The sequence below is a fragment of the Leucoraja erinacea genome, chromosome 13 (assembly GCF_028641065.1).
Source record: "Leucoraja erinacea ecotype New England chromosome 13, Leri_hhj_1, whole genome shotgun sequence".
Lineage (NCBI taxonomy): Eukaryota > Metazoa > Chordata > Chondrichthyes > Rajiformes > Rajidae > Leucoraja > Leucoraja erinaceus.
The window spans coordinates 10,168,164-10,190,650 of NC_073389.1; the positions used below are offsets into that span (position 1 = coordinate 10,168,164).

The 22,487-nt window shown below is 42.1% G+C and overlaps 1 protein-coding gene across 11 annotated transcripts in view; it reads left to right on the forward strand.

The window, feature by feature from the left end:
• Window positions 1-22,487, forward strand: part of cnksr2a (connector enhancer of kinase suppressor of Ras 2a) — a 496,167-nt gene that overhangs the window by 122,954 nt on the left and 350,726 nt on the right. For all 11 annotated transcript variants that reach the window (XM_055644411.1, XM_055644413.1, XM_055644414.1 and 8 more), the window contains exon 4: window positions 12,141-12,228. In XM_055644411.1, coding sequence (XP_055500386.1) covers window positions 12,141-12,228 — 88 coding nt within the window. The remainder of the gene's footprint in view (window positions 1-12,140; window positions 12,229-22,487) is intronic.

A 22,487-nucleotide genomic window follows, 5' to 3' on the forward strand; every position in this document is an offset into this window, starting at 1 on the left:
GGAGAGAAGACAGGAAATTGGAATTAGGAGCCAGAGATCAGCCATGATTGAATGGCAGAGTAGACACGATGAACCGAATGGCGTTATTCTACTCCTATAACTTGTGAACTTGATTTTATTTATGTATAACGTTATCTGATCTGATTGGATAGCAGGCTAATCAAAGCTTTTCACTGTACCTCGGCACACGTGATTATAATAAACCTAAACCTTACACAAGTGCTTCTGAAGTCCAAGAGGACCAGTTTAAAGGAGGTGACTTCCAGTAAATAGTTTCTAAAAATGCTAATTTTCTACCCAGGAACGGAGTCATTAGCAATCAAAATATTTGATCCCAGGATTCTGTTGGGCAAATCTGTTTCCCAGGATTTTATAAGACTGTTTTTCTTGGGATTTGCTGTTCTTGACTTGCTGGTCATATCATGCTGGCTGTGGCAGCTGGCCCTGAAGATGACTGCCGGCTCCCAGCCCTCTCCCAGGTAGATCCCAGATTGGCGTAGATCCACCGTGAGTCCAGCGGGTGGTGAGCAACAGGTGCCGGTGCATCTGTCACTCTGTTGCCACCCTCCAGCGGCATCGTTCAGCAGAGCCGAGACATGCTGGGATTTCCTGGCACTGCATGGGGGGGGGTCCACGTCTGATCTTGCATAATCAGTCCTGACGTAGGATGTGATATAACATTCATTTCAGTGGGGGATCCTTTCCTGGGGCTTAGGACAAGCAAGGTAAGTTATTTTGTTTTGAAGCATTTTGATTATATTTTTGTGTTTTACTGTGTTACTCATTTTATTTGGTTGGTCACCGACCAGCGATCTCCGCACATTATCACAAGCCTACACACTCTTGGGACAATTTACACTTATGCCAAGTCTACAAACCCAAACCACTTAACCTACAAACCTGTACGTCTTTGGAGTGTGGGAGGAAACCAAAGATCTTGGAGAACTCCCGCACGGTCACAGGGAGAACGTTCAAACTCCGTACAGACGGCTGCCGTAGTCGGGATCGAACCCGGGTCTCTAGCGTTGCAAGCACTGTTAGGCAGCAACTCTACCAATGCCCGAGACATGTTAAATGTCTCTAAATATCAGATATAATAAGGCTGTGTGCCTCCCATTTAAAATTTAATCTGACAGCCTGGAACCCCTAGTCTCACCCCCAATAGAAAGAGGAAAGCACCTCATCTGAGGAAGAACTGTAGAATCGACCAGATCAATTTATTACTCTTACCTGCTGGATGCAGGTCACATGTCATTACTGCTCTGACTGGCACTGTGACAAATAAATGTATCCCTAGTGACAAACCCCTCTCTCCAAGGAACAGTAACGATCTTCACCCATTTTTTTTTCTCCACTGTGGTCCATGAATGTAGCCTCTGATCTCTCTTTTCCAATATCTGTGATACTTTGCACTTTCAAAACCATTCAGTCGGATCATAATATGGTGCTCCCTCCAAGGTCTCTGACCTCCCTCTGGAGGCCTGCAGTCTGTCCTTCCCCTCTGGCCCTTTGAATGCCTGCCCTGGGTGTTGCAGCTTCCCACCCTCTGATCTCCTTCCCCAGGTACCTTATCTACTTAACTTTGAAGCAAAAGACATGCAGGCACAAGTTAGATCTTGATGAAAGTGAGTTCCTGAACAGATGGTCCTAAAAATAACAATATAGAAAAAATATAAACCTTCTTGGCAAAAAATAAAAACAGGACCTGAACCCCTTCCTAGTACCTTTCTTTCACCTCTATATCTGGTGACTAAGTCTTATCTGACCATGATCTGTACTCAGCGGAACAGGCAGCATCGCTGGAGAGAATGAATGGGTGACGTTTTGGGTTGAGACCCATTCCTTCTCTCCAGAGATGCTGCCTGCCCACTCCAGCATCTTCAGTTGAAACTAGTATCTGCAGCTCCTTCCCACACATGATCTGTACTGCCACACAAACCTTCAGTTGTGGTGAAAGTCCAGTTTCCATGCGCTTCTGATAATTATTGGAATTGCTCTGTGAATTTCTGGAGTTCCAAGATTCAACCCAGAATTTACACCCTTTAGACATGTGACTCTGGGACAAAGGGAAATCCTCAATCTTATGTGATCTATTTCATTGGCCAATATTGTTGTGAGAGTCTAATGTTAAAATAGGAAATTGACAAATCCAGTCATTAGTTTAGTAGAAACGTCTTCATCAAAAGAGTTGTTAGCACATGGAACTCTGGTCACATGGCGAGGTCGAGGTTTGATATTTATGGACCTGTCCCAACTTACGCGACTTTTTCGACGACTGCCGGCACCCGTCATTGGTCGCTACAGGTCGCCGAAAATTTGCAACATGTTGAAAATCCAGCGGGGATCAGAACAAGGTACGACTCTTTGGGCGACTACTCACGAACATACAGGCTTCACCCCGCGATATGTCGCCAGGGTGTTGCCTGTATGGTCATGAGTAGCTTCCTCAGTCGGCCGTAGCACCTTTCAGGTCACCGCTGAATTTTCAACGTTGAAAATTTCCGCCAACCTGCAACGACCTGTGACGGGTGCCGGAAGTCGCCGAAAAAGTCGCGTAAGTGGGACAGCCCCATGAGGGGGTGTCAAAGTAAAAATTGCAAGAAATACTCAGTGAATCAGGCAGCATCTGTGGAAAGAGAACCAAGCCTTTATGTAAGGTCGTGAAAGACCTTCATCAGAACTTTTGCACTTCAGGAGAAACTGAATAAGGATGTGGGTGGGTGGTGAGGAGAAATAAAGATGGATGTGCTGGAAAGGTGAGAGAAAATCACCATGGGAAGAAACTTGAATGAAGTACGGGAAAAAATCTATCCCAGAATATGAAAACTGTACTTACAATATTCAGGCAGGCTTTCTATAGCTTTCTGTAGTTAGTTTGCAGATCAATTATCTTCGGCTCGACAACAACACTTCATGAATTTTTGCCAACATAACAACAGATGTTAACTGGAAGCTCTGAGCCTGTGATAAATATATGTAAATCAAGCTGTTTATTCATAAGACGTCTGTGAGCTGTCCGAGTAGTCACTGTTTTCAAAGTCACAGGATTTAGTTGGGCTATGGGCGTGTTGCAGAATGTCTGTACAGGCTCCATGACTTCACACGAGCCTCTTGGAATTCATCCATCCAAAATGTCATCTCTAAGGTCAAGAACAGTTTCCGCAAGGTGGCACTGGTTAGTTGACTGGTTAGTGAAGTGGTATCAAAATTGGTTTGGAGATCACTGCTCCTGCTGTTATGATTAAATTAAAAAAAGGATGACTCGCATCCTGGTCACTCCCTCTTCTCCCCTCTCCCATCAGGCAATAATGGAAAACACACTCACAACTCCAGATTCAGGGACAGTTTCTTCCCAGCTGTTATCTGGCAACTCTATCATCCTACCACAGCCAGAGAGCAGTGCTGAACTAATATCTACCTCTTTGGTGACCCTCAGACTATCCTTGATTGGACTTTGCTGGCTTTACCTTGCACTAAACGCTATTCCATTATCCTGTACACTGTAAATTGATTGATTGTAATCACACGTTATCTTTCTGCTGCCTGGTTAGCACGCAACAAAAGCTTTTCGCTGTACCTCGGTAAATGTGACAATAAACTGAACTGCTGGAAAAACAAGTTATGAAATAATTAATATCCCAAAATCTCAGATCATTTTTGTTGACTGCTGTGATTTTATGATTTCTGGTTTTCAATGTCACTCTATATTTGAGAATTGGTTTTATTTAACCTTTTATTCTGAGATGGATAAGCCTTTGAGAAAAAGAATTGTGCGAAGATTGCTGGTGAAAGAAATGAGGTGTCCATTGCTCCCATCAGTGACTGTTGTGGCATTGATTTCGGTGTTCAGAGTAAAGTATAATAATGTTGATAGATGAATATCAAGTTAAATGAAATGCAAGAGATTAACCAATTGATTGGTTTCATTGATTTGATGATAACTGCGATTTTCACAAGCTATTTTAGCTAACGCATAGTAAAATGATACATTCTGGATTTAGATAAAATTGTTGGCATGTCTTGTGTATGAATAACTTGTATTTCATAGGGATAATAATGCATTCAATAAGTTGTGTTTGAAATAACAGTATGGTCTACAATGTTACATCTTCAGTACATGCTCATGTTTGTCATCTTTCTTACATGTGTCTTTTTATATGGAAATCCTGGCCGTTCGTTTGGTTTAGTTTAGAGATACAGTGCGGAATCTGGACCTTCGGCCAACCAAGTCCGCACCGACCAGCGATCCCTGCACATTAACACCATCCTACACTAGGGACAAATTTGTTTTACATTCATACCGAGCCAATTAACCTACAAACCTGTACGTCTTCGGAGTGTGGGTGGAAACCATAGTTCTCAGAGAAAACCACCGCAAGTCACGGGGAGAACGTACAATCTCCTTTTCTCATAACTAAAAAATGTGGTATCTTTGTACATATGGCAGTGAAGAGCGTCAAAGTAGCTGCTTGTGGGTACAAATGTGGTGATAGAAATACAAAAAACATGTCAATATCTGTTGATTGTGTGCATGCTGAAAGATTTCTGCCCTGATCTGATTAATATGATTTCCTCTCTCAATGCTCCTGGCGTACCTGAGACAATATTTCATTTGAATGAGAATGCACCTTTTCAATAATTTAAGAATTAGTTTTGAAATGTTGCTGGATGAAATAAGGGGATTATTGACATAATATGTGAAAATAGGCAGTAAAAAATATTGCAAACAACATCCAGCAGCTCGAATGTTTTCACCAGAATATTGATTTGTTTTACAGCTTTTTTTGGCATGCTAAAAACTCCACAGTGTGCAACACTGATGCCAAATTATCCCGTTCACAAAAGATCACAAAAGTAGTTATAAACATGCATGTAACAATGTCACTGTGCTTTCCATCTCAAAAGATTAGTTCATGAAGAGACTCTTTCCAGAGATGCTGCCTCTCATGCCAATTTGTTTCCAGTTTCAGATTTGCAGCCTCTGCAATGTTCATGCATTGATTTGTGATCTGCACAGGCATTGCTGGAATCAGTATCACTATAAAACACCTTCTGTCACTTTGCTGCAGGAGAACAACAGCACAGAGGTTTCTTTGGGGCAGAAGAAGTCTGCTGGACCATCACAGATTAGCATCTCTATGCCTCAGGAATAGCTAACCTCCCAGAACAGGTGCCTACATCAAGAGGCCCCATGTTTAAGCTACCTGCAGGGTGATAATTGATCTAAATAGAATTTTCATTTCAGAAAGAAGCACTTGTTATGTTGAGCATACATTAACCACTTTCGAATATATATACGTATGTGTTGGTGTTACTTTGTGAAATATCCTGATGACAGCAGAGCACATCTTAAATCTTGAATAAAGCGAGAATATACTTGTGTTTATCTTTCCTGTAACTGTGCTGTGAATGGTGTGTTTATCACCAAAGCTGGTTAGGTTTATTAATACCATGTGTTCTGAGGTTCAATAAGAAGCTTTGTTTTGCATATTCCGCAATAAAATTAGACAATGTTGTACATAAGTACAACAAAGCCAAACTAGTTTTGTTTAGTGTAGTTTATTGTCAAGTGTACTGAGGTACAGTGAAAAGCTTTTGGTGCGTGCTATCCAGTCAACCGAAAGACTATTTTCACCCAGAGAGTTGCGAATTTGTGGAATTCCCTGTCACGGAGGGCAGTGGAGGCCAAATCACTGGATGGATTTAAGAGAGAGTTAGATAGAGCTCTAGGGGCTGGTGGAATCAAGGGATATGGAGAGAAGGCAGGCACAGGTTATTGATTGGGGACGATCAGCCATGATCACAATGAAGGGCCGAATGGCCTCCTCCTGCACCTATTTTATATGTGTCTATGTTTCTATGTTGCTGTGGGAATAGAGAATTAAGAGTGTGGAGCGATTGTAATATGAGTTTGTAAATCTGCGTCCATGGCTAGCACGCAAATAGTCGCCCAGGGTTGGCGCCATCTTGCAAGCACTCTAGTACAAAGGAAGATTAAAGGAAAATATTGGCATCCTTATGTGGGCACCTGAAGCTGGGAAAACACCAATGTGATTCATGATCAGCACAGCCTGGTCCAGTTTTGTGATTGGTGGGATTTCACTTGGAATGACTCCCAATATAGTTTAGTCTGGCATAAAAGGTTCTTTTTTTCAAACGTGCAGTTGTGAATTTAATTGGCGAATACCAGAACTTGCCCAGATGTGCAAAAATAGACATCCGTTCCAATGTAGATTTTTGACACTTTTTTGTGTGCATTGTGTGTTTTTCACCAGTGCCAGAGACATCCTTAAGGGGTTGGACAGGCTAGATGCAGGAAGATTGCTCCCGATGTTGGGGAAGTCCAGGACAAGGGGTCGCAGCTTAAGGATAAGGGGGAAATCCTTTAAAACCGAGATGAGAAGAACTTTTTTCACACAGAGAGTGGTGAATCTCTGGAACTCTCTGCCGCAGAGGGTAGTCGAGGCCAGTTCATTGGTTATATTTAAGAGGGAGTTAGATGTGGCCCTTGTGGCCAAGGGGGTGAGAGGGTATAGAGAGAAGGCAGGTATGGGATACTGAGTTGGATGATCAGCCATGATCATATTGAATGGCGGTGCAGGCTCGAAGGGTCGAATGGCCTACTCCTGCACCTAATTTCTATGTTTCTATGTTTCTATCCTCTGTAACTCCATAAACCAGTTGATGAAAGGAGATGATGCAGCGCTGGCCACAAAAATACCTTAAAGCTTTCCGTGTACATGCTGGCAGACAAGTTAGATAGGAGTCAATGTCTTAATGATTGATCTAGATTTTGGAGGTAGATAAAAATGCTGGAGAAACTCAGCGGGTGAGGCAGCATCTATGGAGCGAAGGAATAGGTGACGTTTGGGGTTGAGACCCTTCTTCAGACTAGATTTTGGGGTACTTTGGAAGCTTTTAAAAATCAAATATCTGGGTAAAATTCCCTCTCTTTGAAGCCCCCTCTTCCACACACCTTACCGTTAAACTTCAACCACTTTGGTGAACATTATTTCTAATGGATTCTCTTACGTTCATGAAAAAACTAATTTTCCTTTTGTTTCAAAGTCCTCATTTCAATTAAAAGGATCTTGAAAACACAGCACTGGGTCATACTAGATAGAGCCCTCTATATGGTGTGTTTCTCTGAAAAATGGGCGACAGATAGCACAATGGGCTAAGAGTTCGGCTGGCGACCGGAAGGTAGCCGGTTCAAATCCGGCTTGGAGTGCATACTGTCGTTGTGTCCTTGGGCAAGACACTTCACCCACCTTTGCCTGTAATGGAATGTAATTACGGCGGCAGGCGCGGGCACACCGCGACGCCCTGTGTCTCCCTTTCAAGGGAGATGCTAAAAATGCATTTCGTTGTCTCTGTACTGTACACTGACAATGACAATAAATTGAATCATTTCATTTCATTTTTTCATTTCATTTCTGTCCCTATCTCAAAATACTTATATTTTGTTGGCTAAGACATTACTTGTACTTCCGGTGGCGCTGGTGCCAGCAGCCTCCACCTACAGCCCGGTATCTTTTTGTTTTTTTGTTTATTTAGTTATGTTAAAGTATGTTTTTTTTGTGTTTTTTGGTGTTTTTATGTGGGGGAAGAGGGCACGGTGCGGGGGATACCGTACTTCGGCCGCTTCCTGGTGAGGACGCGACTATTATTCGAGTCGCGTCCTCGCTCCCCCCCCTCCCCCCACAGCGGCCTACCTACCTGGATTGGCGCGGCCTTTCCTGCCGGGATCGACCGGAGCTCCAGCAGCGGCAGGACAGCGCTGGAACATCGCAGGGCTGGCGATGCCTTACCGGGGGTCGCCGTCTGGAGCCCGGAGTGCTGGACCTGCTGCACCAACATCATGGAGCTGCGGTTTGCGGAGCTCCCAACGCGGGCGGCGCTGATGGACAGCGCGGGGTCCTGCGACTCTGTCCAGCTCGACCTGCGGACTCGGGAGCTGCAGACTCCGGCTGCGGGAGACGGCTGATCAGAAGGTCCGGGCCGCTGAGGAGGAGGATGCTCACCGTCGGGGTACGGCGTCGGCGTTCCACCAGCCCGGCGTGAGGGCCTGAACATCGGGCCACCCGGGGCGGCGACTGCGGGTGCTCGGAAGGCCCCGACCACGGATGAACATGGAGGGGAGGCTGGCTGGACTATGGTGCCTTCCTCACCTTGGTGCCATTTATGTTATGTTGTGTCGTGGACTTTCTGTGTTTGTGCTTTTTTTAAATTTTTAATTCAATTTCAATTTTATTTTTAATATGTTGTATTATTTATTTATTATTTATTTTTATTATTTTTTTGTGATTTTTTTTATGATACTGCCTGTAAGGGAAATTCATTTCGTTGTCTCAAATTGAGACAATGACAATAAATTTGAATACAATACAAAATACAATACAAAATGAAGAGCACTCCGCAGGTCAAGAGCTCTGTTCGCTTTTGGTAAAATTCTGCATATAGTCATAGTCCTAGAGTGATACAACGTGGAAACAGGCCCTTCTGCCCAACTTGCCCACACCAGCCAACATGGCCCAGTTACACTAGTCCCATCTGTCAGCATTTGGTCCATATCCCTCCAAACCTGTCCTATCCATGTACCTGTCTAGATACTTCTTAAATGTTGGGATAGTTCCAGGCTCAACAACCTCCTGTGGTAGCCTGTTCCATACACCCACCACCCTTTGTGTGAAAAAGTTGCCCCTCAGATTCGTATTAAATCATTTCCTCTTCACCTTAAACCTAATTCCTCTGGTCCACGATTCACCTACTCCGGGCAAGAGACTCTGTGCATCACATGAGGTGACCAAATCTGATTTTAGAAACTCATGACTCTTCCCTCAACAAAAAATACAGCATATTTTATGCTTTGTTGTCAAGTCATTTAAATCCACAAAGTTAGACATACTGGATAACTTGTGAGTTGGTTCCCAATAGACAATAGGTGCAGGAGTAGGCCATTCGGCCCTTCGAGCCAGCACCGCCATTTAATGTGATCATGGCTGATCATCCCCAATCAGTACCCCGTTCCTGCCTTCTCCCCATATCCCCTGACTCCACTATCTTTAAGAGCCCTATCTAGCTCTCTCTTGAAAGAATCCAGAGAACCGGCCACCATCGGCCTCCACCACCCTCTGAGGCAGAAAAGTCCACAGATTCACAACTCTCTGTGAGAAAAAGTGTTTCCTTGTCTCCGTTTTAAATGGCTTATCCCTTCTTCTTAAACTGTGGCCCGTGGTTCTGGACTCCCCCAACATCGGGAACATGTTTCCTGCCTCTAGCGTTTCAAAACCCTTAACAATCTTATATGTTTCAATAAGATAACCTCTCATCCTTCTAAACTCCAGAGTGTACAAGCCCAGCAGCTCCATTCTCTCAGCATATGACAGTCCTGCCATTCTGGGAATTAACCTTGTAAACCTACGCTGCACTCCCTCAATAGCAAGAATGTCCTTCCTCAAATTAGGGGAACAAAATGTTATCTTTCAGCACAGGAATACGTATAAAATTTTATGTTAAGTTATTTTTTCAGTTACTCATTCTTTTTGAAAATGCAAACAAACCACCGGGTGATTCCTTAACATTGCCCAGCAAACACCCAACCAAATCCGAACAATTAAAATATAACATGATCTTCCATTTGTATCGCACTTTATGGTGGCCGAAGCATCGAAGAGGACTTCAGGACTGTCAGCGCACGGAATGCTGATGCACCAAAAGCCACACAAGGAGAAATTAGGACAAATGTCCAAATGCGTGGAAGCAGGAATGGGCTTTCAGGAGTGGCTCAAAGGAGGAAAGAGAAATTTGGTCCATTGCAACATTTCAATGCTAAGCATTTGACAGTACTGAGCATTTGAGCGTTTGTCGGCGCTGGGCCTGTACTCGCTGGAGTTTAACAAAATGAAGGGGGGACCTCATTGAAATGTACAGAATAGTGAAAGGCTTGGATCGAGTCGCTGTGGGGAGGATGTTTCCACTAGTGGGAGTCTAGGGCTAGAGGTCATAGTCTCAGAATTAAACGACGTTCCTTTAGGAAGGAGATGAGTTGGAATTTATTTAGTCAGCGGGTGGTGAATCTGTGGAATTATTTGCCAAGAGGCTGTGGAGGCCAAGTCAGTGGATATTTTTAAGGCATTGATAGATACATTTTTGATTAGTATGGGTGTCGGGCGTTATAGGGAGAAGGCAGGAGAATGGGGTTAGGAAGGAGAGATAGATCAGCCATGATTGAAGTAGACTCGATGGGCTGAATGGCATAATTCTGCTCCTATCACTTATGTCCTTATGACCTTGAAGTGAAGGACTGCAGCTGTGGAGAAGCCCTGCAGCAGTTTTTGCTTGACTCTGTATTAGGTTCTTCTCATAGCAATGGCAACACTGTTAGCCTTGCCAATATTATTTGAGAGAATGACAGGGTAAGCAATTATTGGGGTGCGTGGGGAAACTGAGATAAACATTGAACTCTAGATCTCAGCTTCCCTGACAGCAGTGTCTTGGTGTCTCAATATAAATGAACCTTCAATAATCTGGCATCCAATTGTTTGGAGATAGACACAAAATGCTGGAGTAGCTCAGTGGGACAGGCCGCATCTCTGGAGAGAAGGATTGGGTGACGTTTCGGTTTGAGACTCTTCTTCAGACTGAGAGTCAGGGGAGAGGGAGACACAAGGATGTAGAAGGGTAAGGTGTGAAAACGAGTCATCAAAGGAGATGAGGTTCTAGGATATTGTAGAATGGATCATTGTTAGCTGAGAGGAAGGTGACAACGAGACATACAATCAGTGAAATTTAATATGGGGGACAGTGAAACTAGTTGGAGAACTAGGATAGGGGAGGGATGGAATGTGAGCCTGGGGTCCAGATTGCAAGCAGAATGTGCAGCCAGACCCAGAAGTCTGGAATGCAGCTAGCTATATGGATTGTGGGATGGGGGGGGAGCACCTGGAACCAGGGTTAGTGTCCAAAACAGAGTCAGGAACTCAGGTGGGATTGCAACCAAGGTCGGGGCTCAGACTGTTTGCATATTTCCCATTTCCCTTAAGCTCACTGTGTTCACTGGAAAATGTATTAAACCACTGTTGAAAAACTGAATGGAAAAGTGTTTGGGTATTAACAGGAGTTACATCCAATCGCCCAGAAAACTGTTAGTCCAGCGTGATCGGTGTGCCAGATTCTTGTTGATTTAATAAACTCTATTGCCTTTATAAACCAGCCGTCACATTTACTCACTGGATTTCCTTCCCACTGCAGGGATAGTTATTTTTGTTGTCCTTCCCTTTCTCCTTGGTTACAATGTAAACTGCAGCCTTGGACATGTAATTTGGACCATTATTACAGTGCAGCATGACTCTGTTAGTTGATGACTCTGTCACCAATCAAATGAGCTGTTAATCCATGTTCCAAATGATGCAGCCAGCATTCTCTCTTAAATGATGACAACTGGCATCTTCGATGTCTGGGCCACAGATGTTTATTGATCAACGTCCAACGATCAAATTGCAATTTCATTTTACTGCTGCCTGCAGATTATTTTTGCTTTGTGGGGCAAAAAAAGCTGCCGATTTTGTTCACATTGCGACAGCCCCCGCATTTCAAAGCAACTTACCATATGTGAGCTACTTCGAGATGTTGCTGGGGATAAGTGCAACAAGAATGGAAATGTTTTTTAAATGACCCTTTGCTGTGTCATATGCTTCCAACAAGAAGTAAATCATTTATCTCTCAGTAATGTCAGGCTCCAATTGACCATTCCACACATTGATTTTCATGTTCTGCTTGGTGTTCATTTAAGTCAGACAATTTTTGCATTTGATGCGTTGAATAGAATAAAAAATAGAAAACAATTTATACCAGTAAATCTTCCTCTTCACTAAAAATAAATTATTTATATATTATATATTTTTTGAAAATCTATTATAAATCCATTAAAATGCTGATTGAAGTCCTGTTGTTCTGATTTGCATTGAAATGTTAACAATTTACTGCCCCTTTTTGCATTGATGGCCTATTTCTACTTGGATTATTGACATTTTGCCATTTTCCTTTGAATGATAACTGCAAGGCCTCAGTTTGATCTGCATTTGTGTTTTTTTGTTATGCATCATACTAATCATGTCTCTAACTTACTTTTCCACCAGATCTCCATTTGCTGCAGTGACAGACTATTCAGTTACCAGAAACAATGTCATTCAGCTCTGCCTGGAACTGACTACTATTGTACAACAAGTAAGGGGAATATAATCCTATTGAGAAATTATGTTGCTCTTTTGTTTTTTCAATTCTGTCCTTGAACATTGGCTGATTATTTCTGCCTTCTTTGGTTTGATTAATTTGAAATTGTAAGTTTCTGTTAAGTGATGCATGCGGAGCTTCTGGGTAACAATGTAACAACAGACAGTTATGATGATACGTTGGCAATATGTGAAATCAGAGAGAGGTTGGTACAGATACATCTATAGATGCTCCTGAACACATCATCAGCGATGTAACCTGGGGTCGTTGGGTGTTTCGGGTCTTTCAACATCAGACACCCTCTCCCAGGCGACCCAGCCGTGGTTGATCAGGTGGCATTCGCACCTCCACATGGACCTTCTCTCCTGATCCAGAGCCATACATCATACATATTGATGTCTGTTGAAATGTTGAACTCTGCAACCCTCATTATAAAACTCCACAATTTTAAATAAACAAGAGCAGATATTGCAGGCAAAAACTATATCTGTTTAAAAAGATGTATGTGACTAAAATTCTGGTGTCTATAATATTGTATTTCAATCAATGAACGCGCACTATCATTTTTTTTTTTGCAGTTCTAGTAGTGGTTGCTGCAGCATTTGAAGAAAGACTGGATAGACTTGGTTTATACTCTCTAGAATTTAGAAGATTGAGAGGGGATCTTATAGAAACTTACAAAATTCTTAAGGGGTTGGACAGGCTAGATGCAGGAAGATTGTTCCCGATGTTAGGGAAGTCCAGGACAAGGGGTCACAGCTTAAGGATAAAGGGGAAATCCTTTAAAACCGAGATGAGAAGAACTTTTTTCACGCAGAGAGTGGTGAATCTCTGGAACTCTCTGCCACAGAGGGTAGTTGAGGCCAGTTCATTGGCTATATTTAAGAGGGAGTTAGATGTGGCCCTTGTGGCTAAGGGGATCAGGGGGTATGGAGAGAAGGCAGGTACGGGATACTGAGTTGGATGATCAGCCATGATCATATTGAATGGCGGTGCAGGCTCGAAGGGCCGAATGGCCTACTCCTGCACCTAATTTCTATGTTTCTATGTTTCTATTTATAGAACATTATGTTGGTTCTACTTTCAGTATTTACAAGGGGCTAATTGGTTTAACGATTGGGAAAAATACATAACATCAATTGGTCAAAAGCATATTTCCTAATGTTTTCATAACTTCAAATTTCTGCTGCAGATAAATGCAGAATAGATATTGTAACAGTACTTCCTTCGACATTCTCCATTTATGTTTCACTTTTATTGATTTCAAGGAATTTTGCCAATTTGCAGGAAACATGGCTTACAATTATGAGTGAAAAAAATTAACCCAGCATTTTCCCAAATAATGATTCCATCAAGTTACCATTTCAATAATAGGCTTTTTTTTGTGAAATGCAGTGTTAACTCACAAGGACAATCATGTGAGAATTGGAGGTTAATTATCTTTTGATGAAAGTTAACCTTTTCACTACCAAGATTTTTTTTCACCTGTATACTCTGAGCCACGTGTACTCGAGAGTGACACTGAGCAGGTTAATGAAGTTATGTAATTTTCACACTGTCCTTCGTTTTGCAACATAAACAATACTTGCATGAGGAGTTATAAGAAATTAAATATGACTTGTTATAGTTTGCTATCTTTAACATTGAAAACATTTAACAATCAATTCATTTATTAGAAATGTTGCTATGTTGAAAGCCATTATCTTCTTAACAGAAAAGAGGATACTTTAGATAATGTTAAGGTATACACAAAATGCTGGAGTAACTCAGCGGGACAGGCAGCATCTCTGGAGAGAAGGAATGGGTGACGTTTCGGGTCGAGACCCTTCTTCAGACAGAAATTCAGTCAGAAGAAGGGTCTTGAACCGAAACGTCACCCATTCCATCTCTCCAGAGATGTTGTCTGTCCCGCTGTTACTCCAGAATTTTGTATTTACCTTCGATTTAAACCAGCATCTGCAGTTCTTTCTTATACATTTGTATAATGTTAAGTTATTTTACCAATAAATAAAAGTGTGACATTAGGGCATATAAATGTGAATATCCAAATGCACCCATTTCATTTGCAAATTACAGTTGAAAATTCCAAACCTTGGATGTTTATGTGAATGTAGAAGTGCTGCAATTGAATCCAATAGTGGAGTGAGAATGGTTGGTCATCTATAAATGGACAAAGAATGAAAGGATTAAAATAAGTGTGCAATGGGGCTCTGTGCTGTGAAGTTGTTTTGGGGAGTAAGTTCGACTACATTGGGGAAGAGCTCAGTCCAATTTTGAGAGTAACATAACATAACATAACCTGGAAATATAGTTATCATGATCAGCTCCCTGGTAAGTACATTTTCAGCCATGTGGCGCTGAGCTCTCTGCAATCACATTTCTGGACTTACATCTGCAGTTTCCTTGCTTAATAACTTTGCAATCTCCAGAGAGGTGATCAAATTTCAGAAGCTACTTTACTCCTGTGTGTAAAAGAGAATTAACGCTTAACTGGCTGTAAAATACTGAACTGTTCCATAAGCAGGTAGACACAAATTGCTGGAGTCATTCAGCGGGGTAGGCAGCATCTCTGGAGTGAAAGAATGGGTGATGGTTCGGGCCAAGACACTGAGAGTCAAGGGAGAGGGAAACGAGATATGGAAGGGTACAAAGAATATGTAAGGTGTGAAAAGAACAGATCTAAAGCAGATAATTGAATAAAAACAAGGTCGGGCAGATGGCAGATGGTTTTAGTAAAGTAATTCCAGATTTTTACATTTTACAGGTCTTTTTCTTAAAGCAGAGTTTCTAATTTCAGGAGAGTCAAAGTCAAGAGTGTTTTATTGTCATTCTCCCAAAATGAAACAATGAAATTCTTACTTGCAGTAGCGCAACAGACATGTAAACATATTACTCTGTTAACAACAAAATTGTTGAGTAGATAAAGAACAAACAATGATAGTGCAAAGACAGAAACAATAAAAACAATGCCCCTCAAATCTATGTATTTGGAGCTCAGTTGGTGGTTGTTGGTTTGATAGCCCGTTGTGAAGAAGCTGCTCCTGAACCTGTCAGAGTTTTCAGGATCCTATTTGGCAGGAGTGAAATGAGAGCATGGCCATGATGGTGTAGGTCTCTGATAATGCCATCTCGCCTCCTGCAAGTCCCTTCCTCGTCGCTTTCTCCCACGGAAAGGCTAACACGGTTATCTTATCTTCCTGCAAAATCACGGCGTACGCCTGCCTCTTCTTTGCCTCTTTGCCTGAAGCTCGCCTCTTCTGCAACCACTGCACGCTTTTTCTTTCTCTCTCTCTCCAGCCTTAGCTCAGATAACTCGCATACAAAACAGCTGACTCAATTAACCTTACATCAAGATAAATAGGAGAGAAAGTGCACAGGCTAGCGTTGGATACTAACAAGCCAGCTCAGGCGAGCGAGTGCGCCTGCTCAACAGAGCAGGCGGAAATCTAAATAGACCACAGGAAAGAAATTTTAATGAAACAGTAAAGTATTAACGCTCGAATTATCAACGCTGCCACGAGGCCGGGCTAGTGAAATATGGTTTCTACTCAATGCGTATCGCTTGCACCATCGTTAAGTCGAAATATCGTAAGTCGATGCATTGTATGTCGAGGAGCATCTGTACTCTGTAATCACCAGAGGGCCACTCTTACAGACAGATCCTAGATCTGATACAACAGCGTGCGTGCGTGCGTGTTGCATGTGCTGTTGACACCACACACGAGTGATTCACCTGTCATCCAATTACAGGCCCTTTTATGCGCATCAGTTGCACGCTATATTTTGCTAATTCCTGCCAAAACAAAAAGTTTCAGTAACGTCTGGTGATGTTCGGTCAGTTTGGCGTGTGCAAATATGGATAAACCTGCAAAAAAGAAAAGAATGTGCAGCTATACAAGCAATGGGAAGCAAAATAGACCTGGGTTAAGCCCGGCAGCGGTGACTCGACGAAGGATTTCTGTACTTTATGCCGTTGGGAATTGGTCCCTAATTTGGGAGTGAGAAAGTCCAAGTGACACAATGTTCTCCTTTATGAACACTTTGAAAAGACCCAAAGTAGATTTAGTCAGTGGATAAATGCTTTGATTCATAATTATGCAATCTGTAAATGTTAAAAAAAATTATAAAATAAATGCCAAGGAACTCACTAATTAATATCAATATAACAACCACTTCAAATATTAAAACTCAAAATATGTTGGCATTTATTTATTGCTGTATCACTATGAACTAGTGAGTGGCTGTTGAAATAGATGATAAAGTGCCTGCCAACCAGGCAGATGGTCATTGATTTGAGTTTGCCACTCATCTTTGCCAATGACTAATTTTGTGCGACTTTCACTGGTTCTAAATGTGTGATTTGCGTAGTGGTACACAAGATTTCCTGACATAAGGCATCTCCGTGCGGGTGCAAGAGTGGGAATCTTGATTAGCAACAGGCTCCAGATCCAGCAAATTAATTACATCTTTGTCAAAAAAAGGACTCCATCTATAACTCACAACGACTGCAACAAAGCAAAACAGCGGCGGCTCTCAGAGGAACATCTACACAGCCACGTGCAATATGACAAACCACTCCTGCATGTGGCCACCATGGCTCACTAATCCTCATTTGCCATCTTACTTTCAAGGAGGTTATCCAGTTATCGGTGTGGTCTGCTTCTGGAATTGAAGACCCATGAGTGGGGATTGAAATTCAGCCACGATGTGTATCATTCTTTGGGCATCAAAACAATATGGGTGGGAAAGAGATAGAACTTGACATCGCACTCTCCCACGCTCGGTGCTAGGTGTTTCAGCAGCTGGCAGCTTCAGACTATGCAGGGTGCCAGGTTTAAAATAAGCTCTGCGTAATGCAAGGAACGTCAGAGAATTATGGAAATGCCCAACAGGTCTGTTGACTGGTAACTTTGGGCACCTGTTTTTGCCATTACACCTTCAACTGGACATGGAACTGCATTGCAAGGCTTTGAAATGCCTGGACATTCATTGAAGGGATCATGCTCTTGCTGACTCTGCTCAGAAATCTTTGTATCAAGAGTGCAGCCAGTACAAGGAAGCTGCCTCCTGTATGCATTGTTCTCCACAAAGCTGAGCAGGATTTTCTGCCCCCTGAGAGGACCCTGTCAACCTCCAGCCCACTCCTTTCATTCCAGTATGGAATTCTCAGTGGCAATAAGATGGCTGATTCTATTGTGAAGTGACCCTTTAACCTGTTCACTGCTACTTTTTTTGTTCACTATTGGCCATGACCCGGGTATATTCGGTAGTGGCACTGAACAGGTTAAAGCCGCTTCCTATGCTCAGACTTGTGAGGAAAAACTCTGCCAATTAAAGATCCAAGCCTGAAAGCGCATTGATTCTGAAACAGTGTTATTATGTGAGGGGGGCCTCAAGCCTTGATTTGGAAATGGCATTAAAGTATTTCACATTGTTTTTAAGAGCTTTTTGACACAATGCTTGGTACGTTGCTTAAACTAACTGAACGTCAGAAAAATAGCACCCATGGAATATCACAGCCAAGGTTTTGCTGTTGTGGGACCTCTGGATAAGCAAACCAGGATCTGAAGAAGGGTTTCGGCCCGAAACGTTGCCTATTTCCTTCGCTCCGTAGATGCTACTGCACCCGCTGAGTTTCTCCAGCATTTTTGTCTACCTCCCAGCACATGTTCTGAGTGTAGAAATGAATAGAGCCATTGCTGTACATTCGTCACTCACTGTTCCAGGCCTTGAGTTGCTGAACTATTCCTAAAGGGCGCTGGAAATTAGGTGAGTGAGTTTCAATGTAAATCTACCATCTGTCAGAAGGAGAAGGATTTCACAGAAAAATGGCAGGCTGTTTCCAGTCTAGTTGTGTCCCTGCATTATTTCCTACAATCACCAACTTTTTCATCATCATCAGCGGCCATCCCACTGCCCCCCCCATTAACCCCAACCAAACTTCCAGTCCTGCTGATCCAGATTAACGTTGTTAGAACTGACTAGATGTGGTTGAACCCTGATGCAAGATGGAGTTGGGTGCTTATTTAACAACCATGTGGTTACATATTTTCCAGAGAGAGTTAAGGGCCTGTCCCACTGTACGAGACAATTCAAGAGTTCTCCCGAGGTTACCCTGATTCGAACTCGGAGAATTACGGTAATAACCACTCATAGGTACTCGAGGCTCTCGAGGAAATTTTTCATCATGTTGAAAAATCTTCACGAGCTTACCGCATTTCCCAAGTACCTGCCGTTAGTGTTACGAGCTGCTAAGAGACATCCCGAGCTCCGATGTATCCGCTACGTACATTCTACGTACTTACCACGAGTTTAATTTTTTTTTTAACTCGGGAGAGGTCTTGAATTACCTCGTACACTGGGACAGGCCCTTTAGAATTAGCTCTTAGGGCTAAAGGAATCAAGGGTTATGGGGAAAAAGCAGGAACAGGGTACTGATTTTAGATGATCAGCTATGATCATATTGAATGGCGGTGCTGGCTTGAAGGGCTGAATGGCCTACTCCTGCACCTATTTTTCTAAGTTTTTTATGTTCTATATGTGTGCCATCCTGACATAATTTCAGTGAGGGCTCCGGTAAATGGGGCACCTCCGACCTATAGCAAAACTCAGCTCATAGTGAAGCCTTTGACACCATCTGTTCTCCCCCATCCATCGCCCCTGCTCACCACCTCTGTCAACATCTCGCTGCATTATCCGAGCACATGACAATTTTCCTTCTTGCGGCTTGAGCTATTTGGTTATTTTTCCACACTTTATCCTCATTATGACATCATATAAACAAATTTTGAATCTGCAAGTGAAGTTCCGATCAATCTGCGGAGCGGGTTTCACGCTGAGGATACATTTGGCTTTGTGAAGGGAACATTGAAATATAAATTTATTACAAGCTTGAGTAGCGAGTGTTCTTCAAAAATGATAACAGTCTAAAGCCGATATATTTTTTTCATTCTTAGTACTGGTAATCAGTACTAGTAATTGTGCACTACAGATTGTTTTAAATGCCCCAATTAAATTGTATATAACATCCTCCTGTTGTATCACTATCTAGGGATTATAGTTCAATTATCATTCCGTAACAATGGACAAATCTTCTATTAGCATGGTAATTTGTACTATTTGATGAGACTGCTCTATACTCCACCTCCTCAGACTTTGCAATTAATACAGATTCTCAGCTGCAAAGTTGTTATAATTTCATAACCTACTAATACTGACTTTGGACTAACACATCAAGGGTGCCTAAAATGATATAAATAGTTTATTTGGGTCTTTACTGATGATGAGGATTTGTTTCCGACCCACTTTGTGATTGATAACTAGAGCCCTTGAAATACTTCAACCTACTTAGAGATTTGAATGAGACAAAAATGTGATGAAAATCTATTGAGTTCTCACTTCCTTTCTTGAGGACAATTATACTGTTATACTCCATCTGCTATTTTACTGCCCATGACTGTAGCTGAACTATATCCCGCTGTGTACTTTGATGACGTTTTCAAACCCCAGAAATCTTGGTGTCACCATGGCGCATTATGAAGTCACAACCCTTCTACTTAGAGTGCTGATCAATATAAGAAGGATGTGATTGAGCTGGAAAGGGTGGTGAAAATATTCCTGAGGATGCTGCCAGGACTGGAGGGCTCGTGGATATCTCTGAAGATCTGACCTGAAACCAGCACACATCATAAAGAAAGCCCATTAATGCCTCTTAGTACTTTAGAAGATGAAGGAGATTGCTATGCCAGTGAATACCCTCTTGAACTTCTACAGGTGTATTGCAGAGAACAATACACGGGTTGCATCATGTCCTGGTTCAGCAACTTGATTGCAAAAGTGGTGTACTGACCTCTCCACCATCGAAGGGATCTATATATAGGAGACAATGCTTGAAAATAGCAGCCAGCATCTTCACAGACTCGCTCCACCCTGGCCATGCTCTCATTTCACTCCTTCCATCAGGAATCTGAAGACCGTGACCTCCAGGTTCGTGAAGAGCCGCTTCCCAACAACCATCAGGCGATTGAACGCGACAAACACCAAGTAAACTTCAAACTGTCTTGGTTGCACTAGGCATTTGACGCTTGATACTTAAGAAGCTAGTTCTAACTACAACGACAACATTTAGGGTGTTTAGTGGAAGTGTTCAAAACTAAGAATAGTTTTGAGAAAGAAAAGTGTGTGCAATGGCAAAATTCTCCTTTACTGGAAGCTCAGGTCGAAGGCATTTATCCAAATAAACCATGAAGAAATACATGTTTTAAAGAAGCTAGTTGCCACGGTCCACAAGGTACGGCCTGAAAGCCTGATGGAATTTAATAATAATCTAATATTTAGGCAAATAACTTGTTGCAGAAAAAAAATTACAAAACAATGGGGAAAGGGCAGTAAACTAATTGGATAAACACCCCACCAAAAGGTGAATATTGGAATAATGGGCTGTAAGGTCTGTAGGTACAAAAAAATGCTGGAGAAACTCAGCGGGTGCAGCAGCATCTATGGAGCGAAGGAAATAGGCGACTTTTCGGGCCGAAACCCTTCTTCAGACCCTTCTTAAGGTCTGTATCTGTGTTTTTCTCCATTTCTTAAATTGTTTAAACAATCCTGCATTTTAACTTTCAATATTCTGCTCTTTAATTTGTGCGTGTCTCAGAACCTTACCTTGGGACAACCAGTGACCTGGTCCAACCCTATTTGATTCAGCGATTAGCAGAAGCACCATTATTTCTGAAAACACATTTGGGGATATTTGATACGTGTCTCATTTATTAGTTTGTGGGCAGCACTGGCAGAACATATTAGTTTAACCACAGCAGTGTTGTTTGCAATCTGTCATAAGTGTTTGAGATGTGTATATTTTATTGCCTCATTCTGCCCACAACATATCGTGAGTAGCAAGTATATAAACAACAAATTGAATTTGGCTGATATGTCCAACCTAAAAGAAGCATGGAAATTCATAATTTGGCCCAATTCATGTAATGAATTAAGTGTGGCCAGTGGTGGTGTGAGTCTGTGAAGAATGCATGAAAGATAGATCATACATTTTGAAATTAACTTAATGAATTGGTTAACTATTTTTCCAGTCGTACTGAATGATTACTTTTCAGCATTTTAATGTTGTTGCAAACTACTATTTGCATTGAGCTGTCTGCTTTGCTCAGGAATAATTGCTTTAGATGTGGGTGGAAGTGACAGTGAAAGAGAATTTGAAGAATATACAGCTGCATATATAAAGACTTTTGATTAGAAGATGGAAAATAATTTGTGCTTGACCTTTGAGGAAGCTCGAGACGGTGTTATTGTAGTTCCTCAAGCTTTTAAGATTGACTAGAGTAAGATTAAAATGATATTTACATGTAGCGAATATACTAATCATACCGTATATATTATTTTATCAGTCTTGCTTTGCTTACCATTCTCCCCCCTCACAATAAGATGCTGAATAATAAGATGTATTGATGAAATCTGACACATTGAAAGGCTGCAAAAATATTGTTTCCCAAAGTCATCCAAAAAAATTAAATGGAGAACAGCGACTAATGTTTGATTTGTGGTTAATTCGTGATGACTGCTGCAAATGGAATGACACAAATTGTAACTGTTTATCTTTCACACAGGGAGTGGTGGGTTTATGGAACAAGCTCCAGATGAAGTAGTTGTGGCAGGTACAATAACAACATTTAAAAGACATTTGGACCGGTACATGGATAGGAAAGGTTTTGAGAGAGATGGGCAAATGTGAGCAAATGGGGCTAGCTGAGAAGGAGCACCTTGATCAACATGGATGAGTTGGGCCTGTTTACATGCTGTATGACTCTGTGACCATTGATTATAAACTGTTGGACTTTCAGGGTATTAGAGATAATTTAGATTCCATCTTTGCTTGAAGCCCATGTGACTACTCACTTCACGAGGTTCCCAAGTTATAGGAGTAGAATTAGGCCATTCGTCCCATCGAGTCCACTCCGCCATTCAATCATGGCTGATCTCTGCCTCCTAATCCCATTTTCCTCCCCATAACCCTTGATCCCCCGATCTAATCAAGAATTTGTCTATCTCTGTATAGACAAATATCGGTTTGTCATCTTGTCAGGATGATGGTAGGCGCTTGTCATCTTGGCTGTATTTCCTCTTCGTAATCTGGGGTTCGGAATGGGAATTGTCTGGCTGAAGTCTCCAACAATTCATTGACTCTACAGAGAGTAAAGATATCTGAAACATCACCTATCCATCTTCTCCACTGATGCTGC